The sequence below is a fragment of the Varroa destructor genome, unplaced genomic scaffold (assembly GCF_002443255.2).
Source record: "Varroa destructor unplaced genomic scaffold, Vdes_3.0 BEIS01000006.1, whole genome shotgun sequence".
NCBI classification, from domain to species: domain Eukaryota; kingdom Metazoa; phylum Arthropoda; class Arachnida; order Mesostigmata; family Varroidae; genus Varroa; species Varroa destructor.
The window spans coordinates 2,339,903-2,355,509 of NW_019211459.1; the positions used below are offsets into that span (position 1 = coordinate 2,339,903).

Sequence of the window (15,607 nt, forward strand, 5' to 3'; positions counted from 1 at the left end):
AATATAATATATAAAAAAAATACATGTAGTATTAGTAAGCACTGAAGTACCATCTCTAACGTCCATTCATAAAAATTTTGTTTAAAAATAACTCCAAGATGAAATTAGCCAATTTGCTTATATCAGTTAATGCTAGTTGCACACTCATACACACACAGCCATAGATACCTATACATATATGTATAGGAGTCAACGAAATCCCGTTGACGAACTCAGTAGCAGCATAGCTGAATATTCTCCATTCAAGTAAAATATATATGTACTCTAGATCATTTATATCACTTGTAAAGTCCTGTGTCCCTTTCGACCCATCAGCTCAAAGGAGATCAGTAACGTCCATCTCATTAGACGCCACACACATGCATACGTATACACTGGCCACTATATATAATTTAATTCTTTTGATATACTATTTCTGCCCAGATTTGAGGCCATTTACCATAAGGTTTATGTACAAACAAGGGGAACAACTGGAAATGACTGATACTTCATTGTCAATAGTATGCAATATGTACCGGTGATATACTAATAATTATGATTACTATTATATTTAACTATTAAAAACGATCTTCACGATAACGTACGTCATCACATGTAATAGCATTTACGTCACGCGATAACGAAATTGACACCGCTTCGAATTGATAATGAAGATAGGCTCTTTGGCATGTTTTGACGCTTGCACTGCATGACCGGCTTACAGTAAGAGAGCCTATATTTAGACTACAAAGCTTCGACAAAAGCGTATATGAACGCATTAAATATCCTTCAGAAACAAGCTGATCTTTGTTACTGAGCATTTATTCAGGTGCGATATAGACGAGCAAGGACATAATAACTCAAGTGACTATGACCAAGCAAAAACAAAGAAGCATTCAATATCTTAAACAACAGTATCTGCAATGACACTTTGATGATGACAGTGAATGTCTTCCAAAAAAACGTTCTAAGTTTTTACCAACGCTTCCGTCGCCGGGCGAACGCACTTAAGAATCTATAGGTTATTGGCGACTTCCATACTTTAATGGTTTCTAACTAGAGAGTCGACTTGTTTGTTACCCATTTTCCTGAAATGTTTAACAGAGTACGATCTGTTTAATATCAATGATCGGTTTTCATTATACTCTAAGTAAAAATCGCACCTAGTGTGATTTGTAAACACTATATGATGCTACAACAAGTCGTAATTATTATTTATGATGTTCATCAACAACAGTTCACCATTCCGCAGTAACCTTCGAGGGGCTTCCTATCCTTCGTCAGCGGAAGCCATATATTCATATATATATATATATATATATATAGTAGAATAATAATCAGAACTATAACAGGTATGATCATGGAGGGGAATATCACTGGGAACTCATTAATAGCTATGTATGTACATAGCCGTCCATAGTTCACTGTAGCAGATGCTGAAGTAATAACTTGCTTCACGAACCGTCACGTCCATGCTTTGTGATTTCATGAAAGAATAATATAACAATTAACACCAAAATAAACTGTGAAAGCGCAACAGCAACAGTAAGTGTAAATTACTTGCGAATTAAAATTGTATCGAAAGATAAAGGAAACGAGCAATGCCATCTATCAATTTTACCATTAATAGTGCACGGTGCCAACATAGGGAACATTTTATACTACCCAACTGATGATAATACCACTAAGTTTTAGTCAAAAAATAATGGATCCTCTAATTACATGCCAGAATCCAGACAAGAAGGGCAGTAATAGATAACAAGATAATGTTATGATTTGTATGTGCAATGATCACTTCATGTAGCTGACGACACGGCGTGACACAATTTAGTATAGATAAGAACAATAGTGGATTTATCGTCGTCGACAACGACCCAATAATAAAGTCGATACTGAAGATGGCTGCTGTGTCAATTCTGTAAATAAAAATGATAAAATTAGATGACATGAAGCATGGAGCAATGGTAGCATTCATATAATGTGAAGCTGTTTATTAAGCAGAAAGTTCGATTGCTATTTGAAGAACTAGTGCCACACGATAAACTTCATCGCGGCAATCTCTATCAGTAATACTTATCTTATTTATCCAGCATTTCACGTTAGTTAATTCATTCAATTATTAAAAACTGCCGCTATGTTAACTAAATATGCACACATTGTTGCGTACTGTGGGTGCAGCAAGTCAATATTTGGCAGGAGAAGGGGATGCCTAACTTGTGTGTTTGCTTACATAAGTGTGGATTAAGTACTCTTCGGATAAGAAGCACATCATCCATATAATTGCAGTTTAAGCTGATGTGATGGCTATAATTTGTGAACTACTTAAAATGACCGATAGTGATTAATGATGAAGATTCTTTTGGGGCTTTTTTGTTTCCGCTAGAATAAAAATCGAAGGGATAGTCCGAAGGAGGCGCCATAGTACCGTCCATCGTCAAAAGCTAATCCGCTCCATTTCGCCAACAATCAACAATCCGTCAGCTATTTTAATCATCCGTTTATACGGGCGCGTCTTACATAATATAATGATTAAATAGCATTCAGTTCTACGGTCATGATGTGGAACATTGTATCCGTGATATATTCGTGACACACATATATAACGAAGACTACGGCTGAAACTGAAAATGACTGACATTAATACCTATATTTGAAACATGAAAAATGATGATCACTTGTTTTGGCTACGCACATCCGCGTCACTGTGTCAAACAAATGGCTAATCCATATAGGTCAGTCAGTGACATGAATCTACGTTAGTCCGAAGAAATTGAATAAAATGCTTGAAACAACTTGTATGCCAGCTAAAAGCATGGGGAAGGCGAAACAACGGTATGTTTCACTGGTAAGCTAGCGGAGGCTGATATGAACTTTAAACTGGTCTACTCGTGTCAACGGGTTAAATCTAATGCTAAATCCATATACATAGACTTAGCATTATATGTATCTAAAGAGAGCGAGAGAGAGAGAGAGAGAGAGAGAGAGAGAGAGAGAGCGAGGGGAGAACGAGATTTCAAAAAATAAGCAGGAGATAGGAATGACGAACAATTTGTCTCGTAGTCAAATACTACTTACGTTGCTAAAAAAAGTTCGACTACCATTTAGAGTAGAGTTTGATTCAAAGGATTCGTCATACAGAACGAACTGTATACATCACCTTGAAATTGCTCGTCTGTGCACCGTTTTTTTCGCGTGTTTCGCTCAAATGTGTAAGCTGAACAGTCTAAATAAATTCTAGTAATAATAAATTTTTAGGATGGCGTCAGGATATTCATGTACTGCTATGAGGTAATTACCCACGATGCACTATTTAAGAATTGCACACCTTCAATGATAAAAGAGATGGAGAAAAACGATGCAATACATGCATTAAAATGTAGTATATATGTGAGTAGATGGCGTATATCACAGGACAATTTGTATGGCCATTAAAGCCAGCAAGCATTTTAACAAAAATTATCAATAACAACAATATGCATTACAGAATCGTATGAACACATTACAGCGAGAAATAAAGTGCGAAATATCTTTATCATGACTTCATCCAAAATACCGACTATTCATTAAATAGCATAAGGTTTTATAACAGCCAGTCACTGAATTATTTGGTGTCATTTAAACTTTTTTTCTAACAATTATGATGATTATTATTTTTATTATTTATACCATGTTGGTCCAAATGCAAAAAAATCGTATCCAGAATTTAATTTAGACTGACGAAATGCATTTAGTGTATAGATAAACTACATATAAGTTCACATATATATATATATATATATATATATAAACACCTACCTTATGCATAAGGAGAAAATCTATTCAAACAGCTATACATCCTGTTCTGTTCTCGTCTCACCTTTTGCTTCACATAGCTCATATTTTATTCCCAACAGCTAATTAAATTAACCGGTCGCAAAATTAACCAATTTTGTGACACAACAACAAAACAATGCTCCACCGCAGTCCACATTTAATGTCTGTATATTATTCTTAATAGCCCTATCATCTGTAGCAAATATAGATTCAGAATATTCTAAGGCGATCAACGCCCCGATTTTACAATTAGTCTTTTTGCGGTAAATCAATAACCACTTCAATAAGATAGCTCGGACGTCCAACAATCAGCTCGTTTCGAAAAATCCTTCCATATCGTCGTCGTCTTCCATTTCTTCTTGAAAGTCTTCTCCTTCGTTCCCATATTCGCCATGCTCCAGAGAACAGCTTGCTTTCTGTGAGTCTTCGAGAGCGAACAAAGCATCATCATCCTCGTCTTGGGATTTCTCTGCCCGTTGACGTTCCACTGTTTGCTTCATATCGGCGGCTAAATAGTCTCTACAGTATCAATGATAACGAAGAAATAAGCGAGAAGTATATTACACTATGTGTATTCAAAAAAAAAGAGATACACTTTTTAGACAGAGCTACACCACTGCACTACACATAATGGTTTATTATAGCCAACAGTCGACAAGTATATGCTAGCTCTATATATAAAAAATATTTTAAAGTATCTTCTATGCCACAAGTATATCTCCTATGCCATAGTTTCTCTGAAGTAACACGTTACTTAGTTAGCGCCACAAAAGAACATACCGAATATGTCTTGTTGTTCCTGAAAGGCACCAACCATCCTGGTCGGACCAAACTTCTTGTCCGTCATTCCTAACGAAAATAGGGGCACACAAAAACAAGTTAATTATTCTTCTAATTAGTTTTAGTTCGAATGCACTCAACTTTAAATATTAATCATTGGTAGATTATAGCATACTCTGTACTTCGATAGTTTAAATTGAATATCAGAAGTTTTAATCAATGAACAGAATCATCCTTTGAATTCAGTAAATATGTATGTTTTGAAAAACAATAGCTTGCATTTGCTCCTAAACGCGCATGATAGGACTTGTCGCACCTACCTGTGTACGAGTTCCTGTACACTGTTAAGTCCGATATCACATAAGTGGTAGAGAAGCTGTCTTGAATGTGGGAGACGGCCCGGAATATATTTACAACGAAGCATTCGAGTATTCCGTTCACGAACTTCACGAGCGTCAATGTCCTCTTTACGATGCCGTTTATGTCGATAACCTGATGGGGCTATCTGCACTGGGACAACGTGTCCACCGCGAACAGCCGGTGCATCCCAACTGCTTCCTCCTTGAGCCGTGGTTGGATCAGCTTCCGCGGTAAAATGCACGGTTCTCTCAGAACGAACATTCGTCGATACTTTCACTCTACAATCCAAGGTTTGGAACGGCTTCGCAGACGGATCAGTACGTGGATCGAAACCGTACCGAACCTATAAAATACAAATTCAGACATAATTAGACACGTGTGTCCTCATTAAGGATTTCGGCGATTTCTGTCGGAAAAGGTGTCGCTGATTAATACTGGATAACATAATTGCAGTGGATTTTGCCTGTTGGAATCTAAATGCAAAGCAGGAGTATCTCAGACTTTAAAACTCATTGGCTCGGACAGAAATAGCCCATCAAAAATTAATCAAATTAACCGACATATTCTAAAATAAATTTACAAGAGCTTACCCAGCAAAGACGAAATGGTCCTTGGTTAACACAATACGCAAGTCCCACAATAACCGTCTTCAGGTGAACTCGATCAATGTCGAGTTCATGTGACAAGGCGCTTTTAGTCCAAACAGGACGACGTTGAAAGGCCTCCGCAACTCGAGCACGTAAATGTTCGTCTACCAGCTCGAACAATTCAATGGCCTAAATCGAGTATATTACCAATTATATCGACACGACGTGATTTACCTTCAGTTAGGCAATAGCCTAAATAGCCAATAGAATTATGTGACAAATATATGTGTCTAGCCGATAAATACTATATATTTATCGAGATAGGCCAACTTAAACGTTAGACTACGGTTCAAGCCATATAAAAACATATACCAGTTAATAATATGGTATTGCAAATCCGTCATTTCAGGTCCTTGTCCTTATAAGTACACGTACATATATTTAGATGACTTAATAAGTAAATAGAAAGAAATAATGAAAAAGTATAAACCTCTGGCAATGCCTGCTGGGGAACTTTATCGCCGAATGGAGGCGCAAGCAGCCTCACAATGGTGGCATAATTCGTCCGTTGCTTACGCAAAACAGGCAGTCCAGCCTCATCCTTGCGGTGAAGCCGAGTTCCTGTCACGTGTCTATACACGCCCGTATAAGGTAAATCCATTCGAGTAAACACCTAACATACAGCCAGCATCATACACACAAAAATAGGCAAAAGTGATTTCAAGGCACACGCTAAATATGAAACAAAAAATCACTCTAGCGTGTAAAAAAAATACCTTTTAAAGATTTCACGAACTTAAATAAGCCAAAGTTTTGAAACAGCAACAAACAAACCTGCGGCACGATAAACAGGGGAACAGAATTGGATTTGACGAAGCTATCAAATTCGAGACCAGTTATGTTAATTTCCACCAGCTCATTTCGTATATCCCTTCCGATACCGTTTCCCATGTCAGTGATATGCTTTCTCTCACTAACAAATGGTCTAGTACTGCCCTCGTTAGAACTGGTCTGCGTTTCATTGTTACCAGATGAACTTAAGTCGGGCAGTTCCCTTAAGTTGTCCTTTGGCTTTTCCAGGGCGATGGCCTGTGTATTGGATGACGAGTCCACCTAAAACATGCATAGCAATAATTCAATAAAAAATTAAAAAATCCTTACATTGGTTGATACTCCTCACTAGCGTAATATAACTATACCGATTCATATACACAATTAGTTTTTTGATTTAAGTTCGGAGGCAATTTCCTGAAGACTGCATCCCTGGTTGTTCCTAAATGCTAAAAAAAATAGTGCATACTATAACAATAATCATTGGACTTTATAGTTATTTTAGTTTAGTGTATACCTATACATTTTTTACTTTAGATTATTACTTCCTAAAACGAAGGGCCTTATTATCAAGCTCCCTCATTCACTAAATATCTTTGTAGCACCTTTTCTTTACGAACAAGGCCGAGACTTAATTCGCTTTTCGCACTCATTGTGGCAGACGTCCCTTCCTTACTAAGTACAGCTCTTTGGCTAACAAGGATCGCAGGCAGGTACTGAAAATCGGCCATTCCATCGAACTCATAAACGTGTCGGACCACACCCAGCGGCTCACTGTGGCAAATCACCTTTGAAGAAGATAGTACCCTCTATTATGATAAATTTACCTCGATCATCTATATTCCATGGCTAACAGCAGTTCTACTACACCGCCGACGGGACTTTGACATTGAGATATACAAAACAGAATTAAAAGTCTTCATTTTTCCCACCTGTCCGGTGCGACGATTCCGATAGCGACGCACGACCGCCCATATGCCAATGATGTCGCGATGAGTTCCGAAGATACCTTTCGAACAACTGTCACCTTCTACAAAAATTGTAGTATATAGAACAATTCGAAAAAAAAAGCAGTAGTACTTCGTCCATTTCGTAGTGCTCGAAACCTGGTTTTATAGCTTATTGCATATTATATTATATTATTTATTATACGTTATTATACCGTAGACGTGCACTAAGTCGGCTACACCGTATTTGCGTTTGGCCGTCTAGCTGGTGTCCTAGAAAATATTTTAACTACGATACAATTGCATTGCTTTCTGCGACTACTGCAAGTTTCAAAAAACTACTTGTCAACTCGTCACTCACAAGTAGTCGCTGATCCGAAAACAGCGATTTCACCAGAAGCTAGAGTGTGTTGTCGACAATTGTACTCGAAGTCAGTGTGTTCCGGAAAAGTTCAGCTCTCGTTTTACTTGCCTAATGATACCCACATGTTCGTTGATCTCACTTCACTACCTCAAATCACCCCTGGTTGTCAAACCAGTTATCAGTAAAGCCGTTATCAATCGTTTCTTGAGTTGACTGCAACATCTCTATATCGCTATCCGCTCCTTGATATGCCTCTGTACAAACTGTTTGTTTCCGTGACAAGCAATTCGTATTTCTCGGCTGGCCACTTCGGTCATTTTTAAGGGTCAAAGCAAACAAGTTTGCCGCTTGCTTCGAGACTCCATGACCTCGTATATCGCATCGATCCCAAGGAAAAACGCGAACCTTGTCGATTTTTTTTTTCAGAAACTAAAATACGGGCAGGATTATATAATTTCTGCATCTGTCGTGATATTAAACAACTTGGCTAACACTTTTCATGTCACACGCCAATAAAACAATTCCAACAAGCCTTCTCCAAAATGTATGCTATATTAAACTAATGTCTAAGTATGTTGTGAAAATTTGTACTCATACCTGTGCGGAAGTTAAGTTGCATCCGCATGTTTCCAACGTTAAACGTATGTTCTACCTGGGCTATTCCTCCAAGCATCGCAATAGCTCGTTTCTCGGACCCATCTCGAACAAGGCAAGGATGCTTAATTAAAACGAGATTAGAAAGTATTTGCTCCTGCTTTGGGTCAGGGACGCTGCCTACTTCAGTTGCGTACGATGGGCCCGGCTCCATTAGAAGCACAAGCAAACACGACACGCAGAGCACAAAACTATCTGTTTCGTTGATGAACGAAACCGGACGAGTGCATGGGACCGGCTCCTTTGGGCGTAATGTGTTAATTATCTGCAAGTTTACCACAAATTATTTGTATTATAGAAATACGTAGGAAGTTTACAGTGAACAATGTAGCAGCATGCTAACAAGATGCCGGGTTAAGCCAATTAGGCTTTAACACTTTAAGCTAGTAATTGCAGTTTCAACTGATAGCTCAAACGGCCACGGTTTTTTCTTCGCCTTATCGGGCTTACAATGCTAATTGTGCGTGAGCCGTCGTAAATCTATGGAATGGCACTAAAATTTTTTGAGTTTTTAGTCCAATACTTCTATTATTAATTGTTTAAATAAAAGTAGTATATTTCTCGCACTTACCGGCTAAGCCACAAAACTAAATAAATATGTTCCTTGAGCTTCATTAATTTCAGTATTGCGTGACTATATCGGGATATAATCAGCCCATAACGTCATACTCACAGCTCAACACAATGTAACATTGCTTCATAAATAAAACACGAATAATCCCAAATCACTTTTTTTCAAATGTTTTAAGCGCAATGCGTTTGGTAGTCATCTGTCCCATCAAACCCGTCATCGCCGTTTGTAGAACACGCGCATTCCCTTTAGTTTTCACTCGGTTGTTCTGCTATGTTTGTAAACACAATGGCGAGCGACGGCGGAACATACACAAATGTAGACAGTCCCAACCTAAACCCAGCTGTTCTGGGAAAACTTCAGATTTCGGCAGATTAAATATACTATGTCTAACGCAAAAAAGGAACGGTACACATGAAACATATGAATAATCTTATATGTATATATATACTCGATTAGATAAAGCAATGCATTTTTCTATCCTTTTATTTCTATAAATTGGTAATATACAGTCGAATGGGCAGTTGCTGTATGCGATAGCTCACGGGTCGATATAATAGTAACTAAAATATAATCCATGCGATGAAATGGGCTTCGTGTTCGGTTCATGTGTGGGTATGATTATGCGGCCATGTAGTTTGGCTGAAGGGCTTCGTTTCGAGATATTTTTTACAAGTACTTGCGTAACGGCAACTATTCATTTTGTGTGCGACAGTTGTCTCATTGTTTTTTATAGAATATTGATGCAGCTATTTTCTGGGTTTAATGTCAACAATCCAATTCGTTTTTTAAATTTAAAATTTCAAAATACAAAATTATGCATATTTATTTGTCAATTCTTTATCATATTATATTACCACCTTCCTGTTAATGTAGGTACAAGACGCCTGCGTAAATTTAGGTCAGTTTAAGCAAAGAGACCAATCGCTCATATTTAGAGCGTTCATTTGTCCGGTATAAACTTCCTTCTATCTTTTACGTTCTTCTTTTAATAAACCAGTTCAAGCATTGATTGAGGAACGATGATATTTCTTCCTTTATTTATCTGGTTTCCTGTCTCTAGTTAAGAAAAATCAGAGGTTACTAGGCTTATATCACGAAATACACAATTCATCTAAAGGAAGGTCGTATTTTCTTAGCGAAATGCTCACATTCTCGTCATTTGAATAGCCCGCGCTTCCACTACCGGTTCTTTCCCTGTCTAGGTTGATCATCAGAACAGCCGCCGCTGTCGCCGCTGCTGCTTTAACGCAGCTGTGCAGCAGCCGCTACACACGAGGTTAACAGCGCCAACAACAGTCAGTCCTCATAGGAAATTGTTTGACCACTCGTTTTCCGTCTGCTGCGGCTAAGCGGCGTCGTTGAGAATCGCTGGCAACAGTTGCGCTGCGGGCACTAGAGCAGAAAGCAGCAGCCGAAGCAGGCGACAGCTAAGTGAGTGAGTGAGGGATTCGCGAACGAACGAAGGAGGCGAACAAAGTTGCAAGAAAAGGTCTCTATCCGACGGTAGCAGCAGAGACCTCGCTGTTGCACTGCTTCTTCTGCTTCTTGCCTATACAGTTACTTCTGCTGTCCGTTACGGATTTATTTACACACGGCGAGAGGCACCAAATGGCTAAGTGAACGTAACAAGCACAGCGGTGCCATTGCCACCGCTCCTGCTTTCACTCTTCTACTACTTCTGATCGACGACACAGCAGCAGCAGCAGCGGCGGCGGCAGCAGCACCAGTCGAACAGCTAAGCTGCTCAATAACGAACGAATCGTTGAACGAAGATAGACGTTCCGTTCCTCTCGTGCCGGTCAAGTATCGACTACAAAGGAGAACGACGTCGATTTGCCGTCGCCAGCTCGAGAGTTTCATTTGATAGCGCCCTTGTTGGCATTGTTGTTTGGTGCTACTGGAAGTAGCCGTAGCTGTCGCGGCGGTGGACGGCATAGTCACCGGCCAGCAGCTGCAGTAGTGTAAACGGCCAGGGGCACTTTTACATCATCGGGGCAGCCAGCAGTAGCAGAAGTAACCTACCGGCAGCGGCATAGCAGCCAAATCGACGTCATCGTCATCAACAATTGAAAAGTAATCAGTTCGTAGCAGTTGAAGTGACTTGCTTAGCTTTTGGCGGTCGAACTTTTCTGGAGAAATCTGTTGGAACTACTGTTAGAGACATCACTTTTTTTGCAACGCAGAGAAAAACTATAGAGGAAAGTTAATTTCCAGAGTACTTTCCGAATCGAACTTCTCACGTTTTCGTCGTTACCATATTTCAACGGAGTGTTCGACCTGTTTGTGTTGTGCAGTGTTGTAGAACGAGTAATTTTGCGTTTTAGATAGCATTTCACCTAATAATCTTACTGCGACTTCAGCGTCAACAACGAGAATAATGGCTCGCGGTCAGCAGAAGATTCAGTCGCAGCAAAAAAACGCAAAGAAGCTGGAGCAGATGCGAAAGGGCGGTACTGACCAAAAAGCAGCTGCGATGAAGGCGCTCGTGCACACGTGCTCAGTCTGCAAATCTCAGATGCCGGACCCGAAGACCTACAAGCAACATTTCGAGTCGAAACACCCAAAGGCGACGATGCCTCCTGAACTCGTCGATGTTCAGGCGTAACAGGACCCGCAGTAAAAATATTAACAACCGCAACAATCCACTCTTCTCTCCACCACCACTCTGTCCCAAGTTAGAATTTGCATCAAAAAATCGCAACTGTTATGTCGTCATATTTTGGGCAAGTGCTCTAATTATAACCAATAATTTCATTACTGAGGAACAATAGGTAGTACCCGCTCAAATATAATCCTGTGCAGGCAATACCAGTGATGCGCCTTAACTTCTGTCTAGATCGTTCCGTCATAGATATTGCCTCTGTCTCTGCGTCTGCGTTGCATCTAACCAGCAACATCTGATTTCAACTTGATGCACATAAAGCTGCTGCTATTTCTACAGTGCGCTTGAAATTGATTTGGTGAATTGGCTTTAATGCAAAGATATGGGGCGGAGTGGTAGTTGTCCAAACGAGCAGCCTGCGACTAAGAACGACAGAAAAATGTTTGCGTACCTATAACAGCCTGTTATGCTATTACTAAACGAAAATTCAAATTATTGTCTATAGGGTAAACAAAATCTAGCATCAAGAGCGTATCTAAGAAGAGAATATGAACTGAAAATCATGACGATGAGTGCCGTTTGATATGGGTAGAACTGTGGTGCGGCGTATCCTGTTATCCAGTTCAAAGCAAAACAAATGTTAATGTTGTATGGAAAAAACAGAAGGATTAGTTGATTTTCATCAAACAGAGTATATCCAATAGGCAATATGCAATAACCCATACATAACGCAAGGCCCGGTTAACTGTCAGCCCAAATAAAAAACAAAAGGAAATAAACGGAGGGAGTTACGGACGTGAATTACCTCGATTGCAGTCAACGTTAATATACAAGAAACTGATTAGCAGTAGTCTACAGAGAAAAACATTCGCATTCTTTCTACCGCTACGAAGCATTCGCAGAAATAACTTCCGATTGTAATGAAAATTATAATCTTACGAAATACTGTATCCACATAAACGACGAGTCAAATTGGACGGGGTCAACACTACTTTTCCCTTCATTTTGCAAACCTCCCCTTTGGTTGTGACGTGCTTGAACAACGTAACAAAATATAGAAATGGTCATTTTCATACGAGACGCAGGCGTGTTTTTGCAGTATCAACACAAACAGCACTGGCAAAAATATCATAAAACAATATAGACACCCCCTCTTTTCGAAGAAACATATGGCAGAATCTGAGAGAAGAAAGGAAAGAGGATGTATGTGGTAAGACAAAGTGACTGATTGTGCAACAATATCCAAGTTTTTCTCGCCATTATCTCGTTTTTCTGTGAAAAGATTAAATAAAGCAAATGCTGAAATATGTAATCATGATTTATTTCATACTTGACGTTTTTGGTGATTGTTCAAGTTTACATGAAGCAAAAGAAAAGTTTTAATCATCTCATAATAATCTTAGTAGCTCTGTCACGTTAGCATGCGTCAAAAACTAAATTTATCTTTTATTATGCATTCTTTGATGAAGGAATTACATTTATATATAAAATACTTGTCAAAATCGTTATCTTTTGTTGATTATTTATGAGGTTTGTAACAGTTAAAGCCAAACCAAAGCAACTGGGAGTTTCGTTTAGACAGGCGAATTAATCACAAGTAGCTGCTGGGAAAAGAGAACAACATAAATATCATTAATTACAGAAATGGGCAGTAGGTGAAACAACGCTCGCCTGTCGCAAAAAGCGATGGGAATTGTGCGAGTTCATCGGTACGAAACAGGAAATCCAAGAAGATGCGGTTAGAAAATATGGTAAAATTGTTGAATGTATTAACAGTATTGAAACATCGCAAGCAGGCCAGTCCGAACATGCCGAAAAGTATTCTTCAGGCAAAATGAAAGTAAGAGTAAGATCCGAAAGGATATGATACAATATGTAGGTTTAAAAATTATTGTTTTGACATTTCACGAGCCATAAACTCAATACCGGTGGCCCGCAGACAACAGAGGCGTTTATGAGACATGCTAACGTGTGATTATGTGCAAGCAATGAGGAATAGCAAATAGGAAGGGGAGCAGAGTTTCTACGAGATTCTTACAGCAGCAGAAACAACATGAGGAACGGAAGTAAAACAAAAAATGCCAGAATAAAGCATATGGTTTTCATTGCGATTTATTCGAAGGTTTCGTCATTATTAGGGTAGTACATGTTGAGACGATTTTCTTGCTGAAATAAAGTCTGGAAGCATTGAAAATAATAAATATAATAATTAAAGTGCTCAAAATGTCAAAGTATCTATTTTAATAACATTTCGGGTTATGGGTGTAGCAAAGAGGTTCAGATCCCAAGAAGGTTCAAACGCTCGAGCATATGTTGTATCCTGGTCACAAAATATTATGATCCGAATTATCTTCAAGAGTTCAAATCTCTTACCGCTAATGCACCTGCAACTACAGTACTACCACTAACGCGCGTTAGAGACTCATCGTCGTGAAATAAATAGACGAAGTCGCTCTAAGGGTGTGGTTTGCTCATAAATCAATACTTCACCATCCGTTAAGTGTATTTCAGTTAATAAACTCGGCGATAATGATAATGATGATACTAATCATTGTCTATAATACATTAAACAATATTTTATAAAGTTAATAGTTAATATAAGGGATAAGATATAACATGAGGTATTGAATGGTCTCGTTTCAGACGAAAAAATTGTATAGATTTTTGTCAGCAAATACTTAAGAAGCTAAAGCAAAAAATAAATTTATTTCATAGATTAAAAAAGCATTTAGACAACGTGTTTTCAAGTTACTTTGCGAACTCTCAAACGGATTCTCGTCATTTTCTCATATAGTGCAGTAGTAATTCTTGACATTATACCTCGTACTGTTTTTAGCATTTACTAGGCCACACTTGTAGTGGCTCGCTGAATCAAAAAGTTTTAAAGCATTTATATAGAATTACAATGTTGCGATTATAAGTATGAGTTATAATAAACACAAATTCATAAATGCATTCAAAAACGGAGTTAGTGTTTTTCCCAACATGTTACTGTTTTGCATTCATTACGTGAAAACGATTCCACGAATGCTTATAGAAGCTTACTAGGTGCTACTAGGCTATAGTTAGAAGCAGTGATAAATTCTAAATATTACAAGTGTATTGCTTACAACGGTAATTGAACTACCCCGCATCAGGCAGATTTCGTCGCCGTGGCTTTTCAAATACAAAAATAGGTTTTACAATTAGAGTGTTTGCTGAAGGTGCTTTTTTTGTCCTAGACTTTAGCATTGCTGTGGTACGATAGATATACGATGCATCGACACAAAACAAATTTTCAACACAGTGCACAAGGACATTGCCATTCGCGTGATGGCGAAATGTAATTGTTACACACTGTTACCAAACGTTGGTCTGAACTGGCCGCGGCTTTTTTTAACGGTAGCAATGAAGTTTTGTTTTTTAGTTGTCTGTCTGCTGGCCCCAGAGCCGACGAAAAAGATGAAAACGATCACATAGGTCATGTTTCTAGGCAGATGATTCAGGTGTTACATCGGAACCTTCATTGCAGCGACCATAATGGAATAGCAACTAAAGACGATACAGTCCGAAAAGCTGGCTTTAAATCACTACCCACTGGGCTTCACATCCAATATACTGGGCTTCAGCACTTAACATCAAAAGATGATACTACTCCGACGCCTCACACAGTACAGAATGTGCTAGTAATCGGTACACGATTTCATTTAGTGATGTCCTTAATTTTGGTGGATCGCGTACTTCACGTAAAATCAGGAGACTTGAATGCTAATCTAGGAAACCAATAGACGATAAGCTCTTTGGCTGAACTTTTAGCAATAAAATAGTATAAGCTGTAAAGTAAAAATATGACAGGTACCTTTGTGTTACGGCTTACTTTATTATACTCTAGTTTTTTCTAATTTCACCTTTAGCTAACATGAAAACCTATATACATATCAATAACATAATCATCATTAAACACGGCTCACCAATCGGGCCCCACAGAAGTTTCAGCTTTATTTTTAGATACCGTATCATTGTTTCAGGCAACAATTTTATTTACTTACGTTTTTTATTTAACTTAAAACAATTCAGATTATTCGAAGTGGGTCATAGTCTAAATTTTTTCGTTTAATTTTTAAGCCTTTTAAGAGC

At 38.5% G+C, this 15,607-nt stretch overlaps 2 protein-coding genes across 5 annotated transcripts; one reads left to right on the forward strand and one right to left on the reverse strand.

The window, feature by feature from the left end:
• Positions 1-1,944: 1,944 nt before the first annotated feature.
• Positions 1,945-10,246, reverse strand: l(2)37Cd (general transcription factor IIIC subunit l(2)37Cd). 4 transcript variants are annotated; one of them, XM_086973809.1, is made up of 10 exons: positions 10,038-10,246; positions 8,259-8,580; positions 7,283-7,380; positions 6,956-7,138; positions 6,354-6,632; positions 6,010-6,192; positions 5,523-5,708; positions 4,893-5,275; positions 4,573-4,641; positions 1,945-4,311 (listed from the first exon to the last, which is right to left on the reverse strand). In XM_086973809.1, the coding sequence occupies exons 1-10, from the start codon at positions 10,098-10,100 to the stop codon at positions 4,101-4,103; spliced, it is 1,977 nt and encodes a 658-aa protein (XP_086829935.1). In that variant the 5' UTR covers positions 10,101-10,246; the 3' UTR covers positions 1,945-4,100. The 4 variants fall into 4 exon arrangements, with proteins under 4 accessions (XP_086829935.1, XP_022667666.1, XP_022667667.1 ...); XM_022811931.2 differs by lacking the exon at positions 10,038-10,246 and adding an exon at positions 8,887-9,151; XM_022811932.2 differs by lacking the exon at positions 10,038-10,246 and adding an exon at positions 8,989-9,148.
• An 86-nt stretch (positions 10,247-10,332) lies between these two features.
• On the forward strand, positions 10,333-13,606 carry LOC147754736 (transcriptional regulator ZNF706-like). The gene is made up of 2 exons (XM_086973828.1): positions 10,333-10,962; positions 11,250-13,606. The coding sequence occupies exon 2, from the start codon at positions 11,267-11,269 to the stop codon at positions 11,492-11,494; it is 228 nt and encodes a 75-aa protein (XP_086829954.1). The 5' UTR covers positions 10,333-10,962; positions 11,250-11,266; the 3' UTR covers positions 11,495-13,606.
• Positions 13,607-15,607: the final 2,001 nt, after the last annotated feature.